The sequence below is a fragment of the Typopeltis vanoorti genome, chromosome 3 (genome assembly GCF_054136105.1).
Source record: "Typopeltis vanoorti isolate ZY-2024b chromosome 3, IOZ_Tvanoo_1.0, whole genome shotgun sequence".
NCBI classification, from domain to species: domain Eukaryota; kingdom Metazoa; phylum Arthropoda; class Arachnida; order Uropygi; family Thelyphonidae; genus Typopeltis; species Typopeltis vanoorti.
The window spans coordinates 19,131,085-19,146,555 of NC_143551.1; the positions used below are offsets into that span (position 1 = coordinate 19,131,085).

The 15,471-nt window shown below is 35.7% G+C and overlaps 1 protein-coding gene across 1 annotated transcript in view; it reads right to left on the reverse strand.

Annotated features, from left to right (window-relative positions):
• Positions 1–15,471, reverse strand: part of BuGZ (Bub3 interacting GLEBS and Zinc finger domain protein) — a 102,313-nt gene that overhangs the window by 15,660 nt on the left and 71,182 nt on the right. The window contains exons 7-8 of the mRNA XM_090415489.1: positions 12,426–12,537; positions 4,028–4,158 (exon numbers count right to left, since the gene is read on the reverse strand). Coding sequence (XP_090271615.1) covers positions 4,028–4,158; positions 12,426–12,537 — 243 coding nt within the window. The remainder of the gene's footprint in view (positions 1–4,027; positions 4,159–12,425; positions 12,538–15,471) is intronic.

Sequence of the window (15,471 nt, forward strand, 5' to 3'; positions counted from 1 at the left end):
GAGGCTTTAGAGAAAGCAACTGACACAATGAAAAATTGGTCCTTGTTGGAGATCTAAATAGCAGAGTAGGAAATGATTGCCAGACATACAAAAATATTTTGGGAAAATTTCGAGAAAAGCCAATAATAATGGGCTTGAGCAGATTGAGCTTGAGCAGAAATCCAACAGGCAAATGTTGGATTTCTGCTCAAGAGATGGACTGGTTATTACTAACACCATGTTACAACATAAAAATGTACACAAATTCACATGGACAGAAGAGGTGAGGAATAAGAAAAGTCTGATTAACTATGTTATTATTAAAGTGATATTTCCTCACTGGTGCAGGACACTAAGAGTATACAGAGGATTTGAAATTGGAAGTGATCACCATTTGGTTTGGAGCAGGATAAAACTGAATTTCATGCTGAAAAGAAGAACATGTAAGAAAGTTTTAAAGCAAATAAAAGTTGAACAGCTCTCAGATGTCAACTGTAGACTAAAACACACAAACATTATTCAAGAAAAAATGAAAGAGTTTGAGAACAGGAATCAAACCTTGGAGATTCAGTGGCAAACTCTGAAGAAAACATTGATTCTGCCAGAGAGGCATGTGGTGAGGTTGTCTGCAAGGATAAAAAAAACCAGAACTCCCTGGCAGACACAGGAAGTTAAAGAGGCAGTGAAGGAAAAGAAGAAAGCATATCAAAAGTTCCTGTCAAACAAGTCAGCTTGTGCTCTTAGAGAATACAGAGACAAATGCAAGAATGCTAAACACTGTGTAAAACTAGCTAAATTAAAGTCATGGGAGGACTTTGGCAAGAACATAGAAAATAAATATCAAGAAGGTGGTAAAATATTCTAGAGGTTGTTGAAGAAGCTCAAAAATGGAGGAAATTTCTGAGGAAAAGTAAAAGGAATTAGAGTTGATAAAGGTGACATGAAAACAGGAGAAAAAGATATCTTTAAAGTATGGAGTAATTACTTCGAAAAATTGCTAAATGAAACAAGCAGTAATAGCACAGTGGTAAAAATCACTCAACAGGTATACATATCCATACTTCCAAAAAGCCTGATATGTGGAAAGGCAGTGGGAGTAGATACTCTACTAGAAATGCTCATGTATGAAGGTATAAGTCTTACAGTAGCTGCACCGCGTAGTTCAGAAGGCCTGGATAGAGAGACGAATTCCAGATGATTGGAATAGAGCTCTCATAGTACCCGTATACAAAAAGGGAAATAAAACTGAATGCGAGAATTACAGAAGTGTTTCTCTACTGAGTGTTCCTGGCAAGATCTATGCAAGTACACTTGAGAAACGGTTCAGAAGAATTGTGGAAGAAAAGCTGGATTCAAGATCAGATTTTCACTTTACGACAAATAGTTGAGAAATCATGGGAATAACAAAAATCTGTATTTAAGTTTTGTAGACCTGCAAGAGGCATATGGCAAGTGCCAAGAGAAAAGCTATTCAGAACACTACAGTTATATGGTGTCAATGGGACATTATATCAAGCAATACTTAGTCTTTGAGTTGTAAGTCAGCAATTAGAATTGAAGGAAGTACAGGAAAATGGTTTAATTTTAAATATGGTGTCAGACAAGGATGTACATTATCATCTCTGTTATTCATTATCTATATGGATCACATTATGAAGAAAAGTGGTATTAAACATGATATCAAAATTGGAAATGTTACATGTCAGCTCTTTGCTTTATGCAGATGATGTTATACTTTAAATAAACCCAGTACAAGTCTGCAAGATTCCCAGAATAAACTGAATAACTGTTGTAATAGATATGGTCAGAACAGCAATAACAAAACAAACAATTCAAATATACATAAACATTGAAAATATCAACTGCAGAACCTATAAAACAAGTAAATCATTTCAGCTACTTAGGCACGATTTTTAGTGAAGATGGTAAATTAAATATAGAAATAGACAACAGAATCAACAAAGCTGGTATGGTAGGAAGTAAAAAAAAAAATACTTATAAGTATACATACAAATTACAACAAACCAGTATGGATGGTGGCCAATAAAAGCTGAAAAGTTGCTTAGTCTTAAAGGGCTCTAAGCAATTTTTATCTAAGCCTTTAATTTATAGTATAACCAAGTGGAAAAACTTTCAACAACTATCTCTAATCCTGAGTATTTTAATAATAAGGTGTGACACCTTTTGGTGACTCATATATATAAAAATATGAGTTCTGCATTACTTTAACCTTGGTATCACCTCTGGATCTGGCTCCCACTCTTGAGACCTCAATAAAGGTCAAAACCGGTCTGGGTAGTGACCCTTCTCATAATGCACAGCATTATATATGTCCGCAAGGAGATGTTCTTTGCATTATGAGATACTAAGGCAAGTGATGTGAAGTCATACCACCTTTACAAGTTGACCAGACCTGAAAATACTTCAGGTGCTGCAAATTTTGTTTGCTTACACTTAGATAAAGGATTAAACCAAATATATAATTTCTTGGTATCTTTAATTTATAGCATAACCAAGTGGAAAAACTTTCAACAACAGTACACACAGAGGGCATCTTCACCTGGTTAGGACTGGTCTTTCATCCTTTCACTTAGTTTTGTGTTGCCTTTCTGTATGTGTGTTACAAAAGACTTAACACATACACACACACACGATGTTTCAGTGACTGAGATGAAATGGTGTAAGAATTAAAATTCTTTCTCATTGCTGTTTTATTTCATTAAGCCTCTAACATGAGTTTCTCCCAGCATTTTGGTATGAGGTTTAATACTATGTGTAAAGGCTTAAGCCTCATACCAAAATTGGAGAAATTAATCTCAGCTCTTTTAACTGCTGTAATAAATTTAGTATGAAAATCAGTGATAACAACAACAACGAAAAGGGGAGGAGCATTTAAAACAAACTGCATTGTGAATGGAGGACCTATTGAACAAGTAAAACATTTCAGCTATTTATGATCAAATTTTAGCAAAGATGGAAAATTAAATATGAAAAATAGACAACAGAATTAACAAAGCTGATATGGTAGGAAGTCAATATGGAATAAAAGAGAAATTAGTCAAAATACTTAAAACTAGCTGTGTTCAAACCAGTTTTTACTTATGGATCTGAGATATGGGTTAGTAATAAAGCCCTTGATCAGACTGGAGATCACAGATATGAGAGCTCTGAAAAAAGATTAGGGGAGTGAATAGATGACTTTAATAACAGTATCCTATTAAAAATGGAGATATTAGGAAAGAACTTGACATTGTTAACATTCTGGAATGCATTGGGAAAGCTAATCTCAGGTGGTGGCCACTTAAAAAGAATAGGAGAGGAAAGGCTAGCAACAGATAGAATTGAAAGAGCAATACAGGAAGATGGTTTTATGTAAAATCAGGTGCAAGACAAGAGTCCCCATTATCTAATCTATATGGATCACAACATGAAGGAAAGTAACATTAAACATGATATCAAAACTAGAGATGCAAACATCAGTTCTTTACTTTATGCAGATAATGTTATACTCCTAATTAAGTCTAGTACAAATCTTCAGGATTCCTTAACTAAATAAATAAATACTGTAATAAATTTAGTATAAGACAATGAATTTCATTGTCCTACTTCTTAGTCCATACTAAACTTATATGGCATCTGTTACAGTTTGATGCTATGAGTTTTTTTGTTGTGATATTTTGATAGTTATAGCAAATATGCTTGTAAAGTAATGAGAGCTGAATATTGCTTCAAAGAAACATAGTATTTTCTATCTTGGGATGTCACAAATGACAAAATCACATACAGCATCAAATGGTGTTATGTTATTAGACAATAAATGCCTTAAATTGTTAATTCATGCCAATAAGGAACAAAAATAAGAATGAGTTAAAAATCTAATTAAGATCTATTTTTTGCTGCTAAAAAACCAGTCAAATTTGCAGTTTACACAGGCAGAGCAAAAATGTAATGCAGAACCTAAACATAAACTGTAATTCCTGTTCTTCATAACTTGAATCCCATTTGTTCATTACTTAGTAATTAAAAAAATATAATAAAACACTCATACCAGTGAAATATCTTCCTCTGGATGTATTATTTTACTCGTTGCTCCAGTAGTGCTGATGGTTGCTGGTTTTTTTGCTTCTATTGATGCAGTGGGTCCTATCTTTGTACTCGTGGTTGTAGTGGTTGAGTCACCTAAAGAAATATATCACTGTCATAAATCTATTAAAAATAAAATCATTTCAGAAAAGCTCACCACTGATTTAATATTAAGTTTTTTAATTCTGCAGGTTCTGAAATAATCACAGAGGTTGAATAGTTTAACGACTATATTAAAGTACTATTTTTTTATAATAAAAAAAAAAATCTGAAACAGCAAGGTAAAATAATTATTGTCAGTCTAGATTTAAGCAATCTGCAACAAGCAAGCCTGGTTTGCTGAGTGGTTAGCATATCTGCTCTCCAGCCAAAAAAGGCTGCAGGTTCGAATCCCACCGTGGGCATAGATGTTTGTGATTGTCTGTGAAAATACTAGTGGTGGCAACAGATGGTGTCAGTGTAGAAAACTGATGGTAGTTGGAGACCTGTTGAGTAGGTGCCTTCCCTCAATGAGTCTTTGGACTCCCTGGAGGTGTCACATAATAATAATACTGCCATAGTTCTTACAATAACACAAAGTAAAATTTCTCCCATATTTTTATCTCCAAAAATAAATTAGGACTAGTTCATACCAAATGTCAGTATATGAAGTTTTTATCTACATATTGTTGAATTCTTTCATGTTATTTAAACTCCAATAGCAGGCAAACATCACTTTCCAGTTACTCAATGACCCACTACCAAGTTACTTAGCTTATATAAACATAGCACTCAAACAGGAGAGTTAAGTATGTGCATTATCATGCCAGTTTGTTTTGCAGGATGAAAAACAGTTATCCTAAGTATGAGACCAACTAGATAGTGAGTTAGTGACAAAACCAACAATCAAATAAAGGATCTTTGTAATTAGCCTAAGAAAATCAAAGACCAAATCACTTCAAAATATCATAATTCCATGCATTTATGGTGTAAAATACACAAGGAGTGTTCCACTTAGACCTACTGTGGATGCCAGACATCAATTTCCTCAAGGGTGAACAGGATACCACATGATCAAGTTTACATTATTACTAACTCTCTATCAACAATCTTTCTTCAGATCACTATTACTTGGCAGCACTCCAATATCACTATATCTAATATTGCAGTCTTCTAGGGCATTTCTGGCAATCAACCACCTAGCTCTTGGTCTACCTCTGCACCATTTTCCTGTCATCTTGGCATCAAACATCTGTTTTGCTAATCTTTCCTCTCCCATTCTGTTAGCAAAAACAGGTGCCACTAATGTCATCTGTTCACAACCCTAATTGTGGCCTTCAGTTTTTGATCAGTTGCTTTATTTCTAACCCAACTCTCAGATCCATAACTTAAACTGGTGTTTGAACCTTGTCTTGTATATAGCTAGTTTAAGTATTTTGGCTAATTTCTCCCTTATTCCATATAATTTTATTACCCACCATACCAGCTTTGCTTATTCTGTTGTCTAATATAGCTTCTCCACTGAGAATAACAAATGTTTTCTATGTTCCTATCTATTTTCATAGCTCTAGTCTTTTTATCGCTGATTTTCATAGGAAATCCAGAAATAAATACGATGTTGCAACCAACATATTGCCTTTGCAAATATTTATCTACTCTACATGTAGGAAAAACATCTCCATATATAAAAAAATTCTGAAGACTTCATAAACAAAATCAAAGACATTAAATGGGTATACAGATATCTTGGCTAGTTTGGATGTCACGTCTGTTTACTAGTGTTCCAAGAGAAGATGCTATACTAATGTTCGAAGGTATTTTCTCAGGTATTTTTCCACTAGATACTATGAACATTTCTATTTCTCCACATTTGGTGAATATGTATATGGAGTTGTTGTTTGAACAAGCAGCACCCTCAATATGTACAACACTAAACCCAAAATGTGGCTTAGGCATGTTGATAACATCATTTGGACAAGCTCTGAAAAATCCTTCCACAATTTTAAAGAATTCCTCAACAGCTTAAATCATAAAATCCAATTCACAATGGAAGTTGAGATAGATTATTTCCATTCTTAGATGGTCTCATCTCAGCTGAAAATGACAGCAGTCTTCCATTTTAAGTCTACAGAAAAAAGTCCAACATTGGAAGATACCTACATACTATGTGCAGCATCGTCCTGCCCCAAAACTGGGCATTCATTAAAGCACTCAAAAATAGGGCTTTCAAAATATCCAGTAATGACAACAAAAGGCAAAAGGAAATAAAAATAACATATCCTAAAGGTATACTACTAAGAAATGAATATATTCTTAAAACAATAACATCTTAAACAGACCACTGAATATTCCAGTGAATATAGAGTAGCAATACAACTACAAAAAGTACAGTTTCTTTACCTCACATAAAAAAAAAAATGTTACAGATAAAATGGCAAAAATACTACTTAAAAGTTGCCTTCACACCACTATGAAAAATGTCCATGATGCCAAATTGCCAAAACAATCACCTCATCCTCCCTCCAACGACTAAGGGTATACAAAATTTTTTGTACATGCAGTATCTATTATGATGTGCAGATGAATTGATTTGGAGAAATCCACCTCAAAGACCATATCAATGATGTAAAAAAAGGCACACAAATCAAGACTGGCATTTAATACCATTAGAGAAAAATGGCCAGTACTTTTTGCCATATAGAGAATTCAACAACTCTGTTTGGAGATTTTAAGAAGCTACTGAAATTATATGATGTCCAACCTAATGGAACAAAAACTAAGGTCTCATCTTGAACCAGTTTGGTTGGCATATATCAAAGACCTACATATTAACAAATGAGAGAGAGGTTACACAGCAAGTTACTATTATGAATCTCTAGTAATGTTTTTTTTCTATATGTACAAACCCTAGTAATTAAACAGACTTTCTTCCTGAACATATTATGTGATTCTTGCCTGATAAATAACTAATACATTTAACACACCTCTGAAACCTCAACTCAAACCACATTTATTTAGGCCAAACAATCAAAATAAACAATGATATATCAGATGGAGTCCACGGGGTTAGCCTAGTGGCTGTGGGCTTTACAACCATATGCCTGGGGAAAGAGTGTCCTAGGTTCAATTCCTGTCTGTGACGTGAGGAGCTGAAGGATCTTCCCCAGCCATACGCAAGTTAGTCATGGACAGTAGGGTTCCCCCCCCCCCCCCCCCAGTTTATCCTGGGGTTTTTCATCCCACAAAACAGGCAAACCAGATTTGAGAGCTCAACACTACGGACATAGGATACACTGGGGCACAGGGCTGACCACCTTATCCTGTGAACGGTTTGAGGTCCGATGATTAATAAACCCTCAACACTGCAAGGTAAAAGGAAGATGAGATGAGATATCAGATGGAATAAATAGATGCAAAAAAGCTGCTTGGAAAGCTTTCAACTAAATAAAAGACACTATAACAAACCAAAAAATGGACAAGTTTTTGTAAATTAAGAAACAAAGAGTAAAATCTAGGAGAGGGGGATGTAAAAATCAAGATTGTTATGTAAAAGTGTGATGCTGGGTTTGGTTATAAACAAATGAGTAGTGCTGTCGGTGGCACATGTAAATATGTCATGGCATAAAAGTGAGCATGTTGGAGTGGTTTTTCCATTTCAGTTCTGGAGTGTGAAGAAGATGTCATTGAATCATGAATTCAGGTAGCAAGCCATTGTAAGACCAGAAGGTTGCACGAGTCATTTCGTAGCTCACAGACTGTGTAACCAATTCCAACAATTGCAAAGAGCATTCAGAGATATAGTGAAAGAAAGCCACGGGCTAAAACTGCAGTGGTTGACCAAAATCTCTGATTACCTGCTCAATGAAACAGGAGTGGTACCATAAATTGGCTATGATCTGACCTCATATTGAGATGACTTCTGCTTCCACTGTGCACACAAGGCTTTATGAAGGTGGTGTGTGTATATATGCGTGTCCCCATCCCCACATTAACTGGACTCGAGACCAATGTCAGTATTATTTATAGACGAGTTCCAATTTCCTCCACAAAATGATACTGGGTGTGCTCTAATGTGGAGAGAACCAGACACATGAAAGGGACATGTATGGTGAAAGTAGTATGATGATTTGAAAAGCCATCTTGTTGGCTGAATATACTAACCTGCATGTGCTTCCTAATGGAACCACAAATGCTGCAACTCATAGAGACAAGATCCTCCTGGACCCCTATGTTCGTCCATGTGTGGGTGCAATAGGGGAGACATTTATCCTACAAGATGATAATGCTCATCCTTAATGAGTAAAGCTCGTTGACCAATATCTTAGAGAATTGACTAACCATGTCTTCTGAACTTAATCCTATTGAGAATGTTAGGATGCTCTAGGTAGATGTGCTGCTTCTCTCAAGTCCTCTCCAAAACTTTGAGACTTATGTGCTTTGCAACAGCAATGGTTATTACCAGCTGAGTTTAGGGGATGCCATTATAAATATCATTATAGTATGAAGCATCGTGAGCACTGTATTGTTGTGAGGGATGACCATAGTCCTTATCAAGATACTGAGAATCTCCTTGTTTTTGGCTATTGTCTTCATGTACCGATATGTTAATGAATTAAGGTACTTATTTACACTTTTTTGTGGGTGTTTCCTTCACATTTCATATACTACTTTTCACCAAATTGCATAAAAATTCAGTTCTTGAGTTATTGTAATTTCTCTTTGTTACTTAATTTATGGAAATCATTGTAGATATCAAAACAGTATTATCAGTAAGTGACCTACAGCAGAAAAGCTGGAACACAACAAAAGAGGAAAAACAAAGCCAAAAAGGTAATAAGGAGTCTGTAATATAAGCAGGAAAGATCATATAATTCAGATTTTTTCCTTCAGTCTGTCTTGTTTTTTTTTTCTTATAGAAGCTTTATCTATAAGAGAAAAAAAAAAAAAAAAAAAAAGGTAGGTAGGACATACAGCACATATGAAAGACAATAGATTTACTTTGTAGACCATCTAGGAGATTGGCTTAGGACAGAGAAAGTTGTCATCTTTGAGACCTGTAGTCACAAAGAAATCAAGACTGAGAACATAGGTCTATCGTGAAATACAACAGCTGCCACAAAGTATATTATACTTGAGAAGATATTATTCTTGTTTTAACCCTATACCCAGAGTATTTATTAATAAGGTGATACCTCTTTTTTCTACTTGTATATGGAAAATATGTACCTTTTCATCATCATCATCAATTTCCTGCCATGTACCCTCAAGGGGGGGGGGTGCACAGGATATGATAGTACTACATGAAAAATATGTACCTTTTGTATTAATTTAATCTCAGCATCTTCTTGGGACTGGTTCCCACTGATGAGACCTCAATAAAGGTGGAAACCAGTCTGGTTAAGTAGTGGCACTTCCCATGATGTTTCTGCATTATGGGATATGATGGCAACTGATGTGAAATCAACAGCCTCTATATACAGGTAGACTAGTCATGAAGCTACTTCATGATTACTCTTGGGTATAGGATTAAAAGTATAATATACACTGCAATTTACTGTAATATACACAGTGTATATTATACTTGTCAAGTATAATATACACTGCAACTGTGCAGTAAACTTTCTATGGCCAACAAATATGAAGATTGAACAGGGGTACTTCTCAACTACTCTTTTGTTCCAGCAAACCAGAGTTGAATATGAGGTTGAAAGTAAATCAATTTGAGTGTTTATGACATTTAGAAGAATGAGAACACAACTGAATACCACCACAACAGATGACCCCTGTCTTTTTTTTTATTATTATTTTTATGTTGAGCCCATACATCAGTATATATGGGTAATGGGCTGAGAAAGGAGGAACCTGTTTACATTTGATTTAAAAGACTGTATATTGTACTAACACAACAGGGGGAAGACTGTTCCACAATATAGCAGCTGCATGGATGAAGGAGAAGGAAAAGAAACTTGTTCTGTGAGTTTCAAGGTGCACTGTGAAGGGATGTTGAGCAGCAGCATGTGTTCCAATGGGCTTAGTACTGAGTGGGGGGGAATTATTGATGCGAAAGAGTGTGTGTGGGCGAGAATCGGTAACAGATGGGATGTGCACTTTGCAACCATATGACTGGGGAAGGAGTGTCCCAGGATCGATTTCCGTCAAAGACATAAGGAATTTGAGGATCTTCATCAGCCATAGCCAAGTAAGTCGGTCTTGGGCACGGGCAGTAGGTTTTTTTCCCGCAGTTTATCTGGTGTTTATCATCCCGCAAGCAGGCAAACCAACCCGTGAACACACGGATCTACAGCCATAAATACTTACCCCCCCATGAGAGGGTTAAGTATTTATGGGGAGCCCACTACATTCACTGTGTATTTGGAGGGGTTGTTGGTGAGGAAGAGATCTAGGGTGTTTGGGGAGTGGTTCAGGTTATCTAGTATCCTGAATGACATCTGAACAAGTTGTGTAAGGTCACTAGTGATGGTAAATGTTTCAGCATCTCTGCCTGCAAGATCTGTACAACTGGAAGAAGAAAGCCAAGTTGGTGTTGTGGACATTAAAATCTCCTAGGAGGATGATTTCACTGTTAGGAAAGTGGACTGGAGAAAATTAATTTTTTAAGGAGAAGAAATTAAAGAGCTCAGAGTGGTTGGTTGCATTAGGGGAGCGAATGAATTTGACTGAGTGAGGAAGGGATATTTTCAACAAAGAAGGCCAAAACTTGGATGATTCTAGGTTGGGTGTTCTCTGGCAAGGTATGTTAGAGGGGATGTATGACAGACTTAAGCCGAAAGGAGTCAAAGAGTGAGTAGTTTGGAAGGTTGAGATGAATAGTGCTATGCGGAGGGGGGGGGGGGTGTTCAGTTTCTGCCAGAAAGAGTAGGCGGGGTTTGGTAGACTGAAGATGGTAGTGGACACTATTAAGGCTGGAGTTTAGGCCACAGATTTTGGTGAAGTGGATATGCAAGGTTCTGTGAGGCATATATATTTGACCGCAAGGGCACCATTTCCTATCCATTGCCTGCATACTGGTATCCATGATGGCTATTAGTGGCATCACTTGATTTAGCTGGTTTGTAGACTATGATCAATTTTTTCCTCCCCATTTTGCCGTTTTTCTTCTAATTGTTTTCGAAGTTAACGAATTTGTTCTCTCTGGGCAAATGTTACTTCTGATCTAGCACATATGAATGATTGGTGAGGGTCTTTGAATTTGTTGTTGACTGCTGTTATTAATTTAGATGTGCTTGTTGGCATGTCACAAGTCACTTTTATGAGTCATGGAAAGTTCGTACTGCCCATTCTTTTATTTATGGGTCTGAAACGATGGCACCTGACAATATTTTTAGAATCAATCTTGCGTTCTTCTGCTAATTTGATGATGTCTTCTTTTAGCGATTTTCTATTTTCCATTGGAAAGTTCACAATAACAGAATTGAATTTTTTGTTTTTTGGCCTCCTGTGAGTCGTGTGCTTTTGATGCAATTAGGTTGTGAAGTTCATTCACAAGCAAGGGTGAACTTGTGTTGTGATAATGATCGTCAATTAGTTCGAGCTTAGCTTCCAGTGCTCGTATTTTGGAGGAAAGTTTTGTTCATAGCATTCATGTGCTGTTTGAGGTTTTTGACTTGTCTGCCTATGTTCAGAGCTGTTTTACAGAAGAGAGGCACAGCGAACAGAAAAAAGGTTGGTTGAGGTCGATAAATAGCTTGCATGCCGATTCATCTACTTTTGCATAGGAAGTGTGTAGCCAGTGGCAACAGAACTTGCACAATATACTTAAAAAAAAAAAAAAGTGACATCAGTTTTACAGCTGTGGCACTTTGCGAGTTTGTCAGCAATCAACGGTGCTGCGCTGGCAAGACATGGGTGCTTGTTCTCATTGGCTTTTGTTGCCACCATCTTTGCTTTGCATAGTAGGCACTTACATTTGGCTGATTTTTAACTGGAAGGATAACTGATTTAATGCACTATAAGTACTTACAGGTTGTACAGAAGTAATCAGCTCCTTAGTACCTGCTGTTAAGATTTCTGTTTAATGATTAATTTGAATGAAAAACACTTACAATAACGACAAAATGCAGGAGCACAAGTATAAAGTAGCATATTCACAACCTGGAGGATTCAACAGATGGTGTATAAAGTGTATTCAGTCCCCTGGAGATTAAGGAAAATGAGCAGAAAATATTTTCCTTATTCACATTTTGGCAGACTATATACATTAAAGAAATGAAGAAAAAAATAATGGCAATAAAGCATTACCTATCCCAATACTTCAAAAATTAACTAAAAAGCTCATTTTTCCTCAGATGGTGGAAATGCTAATATTTCCCTCAGATGATGGAAATGCCAATAAAAAATTTCAATATTATATCATGAACACTTACCTCCTGGATTGCCCATGGCATTTGCACCACTGTATGCAGGAAATGTTGGCTTATATGATGAACTTAGAGGTTTGAAATCAGCACCAACTGGGGTTGATGATGTTGCAGGCGTCTATAAATAAAAAGACAAATGCAATTTCAACATAGTCAACTTGCTCTTCGACAGCTAATGTGAAATTCTAACCCAGAAGTGGACATAGCTGTTACTCAATGTGCTGACATTTACTTGTTTTCCAGTAATGGCAAAGTGGAAATAACACTCATGTCATATAATAATAGTTCTTTCACAATACAACCACCCACAATAAACATTACGAGATACCACTTTTAGAAGTTATCAATTTGTAAAATGCAGTTAGCAACGGTGCTATGACAGACAAGACAGGATGGGATCGATGACTTTAATACAGCTCATACCATGAACAATGATATAACTACTATTGCAATTTTGACCATTGATTAGAGTTTTTGCCTACCAGCTTCCCATTAATCTGATAATGCCAACATATGAATATTTCTGGATGTTCTTTTATTTCCAAATCTATTTTTTTTGCAAGGCAAGTGAGAAAATATAAATCAAAACCAAAATGCACAAGAAATGCAAACATTTAAAAAAAAAACTAAGCAACATCCCAAAATGTATGTCATTTAAGTATATAAGCAGTATATACCACTAAAATGTAACATTGCTAGCACACTATAGCAAATGGAACATAACTTGAAGGCTCAGTTCTGGCTCTTCAAACAAAAGCAGTACCCGAAAAATACAGATTAAAGGCAGTAGAACAGAAACCGAAATAGCAATAAATGTCTTTTTTTCCCTCCTCAAGCTGAAACAAAGGCTTCCAGTAAAAGATATATCCCCCCCCTCCATTTAAGATTATTATAGAATGACAGCAACAGTTAGATTGACTTACGTTAAATTTTTTTTGGGATGGGCATTGTCAATCACCTGCAGAATTAGATGAAAATTTCTGTTTAGAGGGGGGGGGGATTCCTAAAGGATAAGTAGGAAGGATCAGAAGGTCAGCCTAGCAGCTTTGCAAGGGAAAAAGCAGTGGCATGAGCACATAACTTGTTGAGACAAATACTTGTGCTGCAAAACATTTGGCCAATTAAGAGATTTAGAACCTTTAAATGGCTTTTGCAGCATAGGACAAGTACTAAAGTTAGTTTTAGTCAAATATGATATGTTGAATTCATTTCTTAGAATGCCTTAGCACACCTGCTGGAAAACCAAGGTTTGAATATTTTGAGTGGATATAAGAAAGGAGACTTAGAAGTTGGATTGGGAAACAAAGTACAGTGGTATCTCGCTAATCCGAACCGCGATTTGAAAGAAAAAAGTTTTATTTATTATGTATTATTATTTTGTGTACTATTATTTTTATTTTATTATTATTACAGTACAGTATTTTTTTCATACTGTCAATTGCACGGTTATATTGGAGGCCTATTTTGATTTATTGTGTGTTCACGTTTGCATTTTTATACCGTACAGTATGTACTGTATTGTCAGCATGAATCACAAATATACACAAAAAGAGGAAATTCAGAATGTGCATAATTTGGTTAAAAATATAAATCCAGATGTTGATATTTCACAAACAGATGTTACGGAATGCATTACAGGTAGAACCGAAAGTGAATTCGAAATCAAATCAGATGCTGAAATTATAAACATGACGCTACTGAATGAATTAGAAGACGATGATGACCATGAAGAACTCGAAGAAAAAAAAGTAAAACATGAAGAGGCAGCTGACAGTTTTATGTGTATAGAATGTGCTTACGATATTTCCACAAAATTTTATTGTTAATGCAGCTCCAAGAAGCATTCGAAAAAAGTTTAGCTTCCAAGAAGCAAAAGAAAATCGGTGACTTTTTTATAAAGAAATAAAAAAACTTTACTTAAATTAAGGGGATATTAAATCCCGCATAGTTTTAAAACCGAATAAGAAACTCAAAGATCGGAATCGGAGAGTTTCTTGCCGATTATAGTAAACTATAAAGTATCGGCGACACTAGCGTTAGCCAATGCAAGTGATCCTAGTACGTAGTACAGTACCGGGCAACTCGTGGCAGAAGTGGAGGAAGTTCAGATCGCTATTCTTAGGTATTTTCCATAATGTAAAAACACATTTCCTCCCTCCATAATGTAATAACAGCATACATTTCCTAGGAAATGTGTTTTTACATTATGGAAAATACCTAAGAATAGCGATCTGAACTTCCTCCACGAATAATAAAAGAGGAGTGAAGCGAACAACAATATAGTTTATCTTCTGCCTTTGAACATTCTGACGCTATTCATTGGTTTTTTTTAGTCCCTATTCGATTTCAATAATTTTCACTTATTCAGTTTTAATTTGTTTTGTTTGGATAATGAAAAAATATATATTTAATTAATTTGTCTGCCTGCGGACCCCCTGTCCCATCGTCACGGACCACAGGTTGAGAAACACTGCTTTACAGTATACTTTCAATGGTCATGTATGGAGAATTGTAGCTTACTGAGGGATCAGAAATATTCTCTAAGACTGTTTGGTCAATGTTAAATCCCAAATTCAGTTTTGAAATTCATATACAATTAACCAATAACTATCATATGCTAATGATCCCACTTTAAGGTTGTACTAAACAAAATGTGGAGGAATTTTTTTGAGTTATTAGAGAAGGCTACTGACAAAGAAAAAGAGGATCATTGTTGGTGATCTAAGCAGAGTAGGAAATGAATACTAGGCACACAGAAATGTTTTGAGAAAAGATCAAAGTTAATAATAATGGTAAGTACCTGCTGGATTTCTATTCAGGACATGGACTAGATATATACTAACACCACATTTAAACAAAAATAAGCATTTGTTTATTTTTGTTTAAATTCAGACAGAAGACGCAAGGAATAATAGTCTCTAACTAGGTTGTCGATGATAGTATTTTCATATTGGTTTAGAATCCAAGTGTATACAAGGGATACGAAATAGGAAGTTATCACAATTTAGTTGAGCAAGATGAAATGGAATATCACATTGTCAAGTTAAGCAGA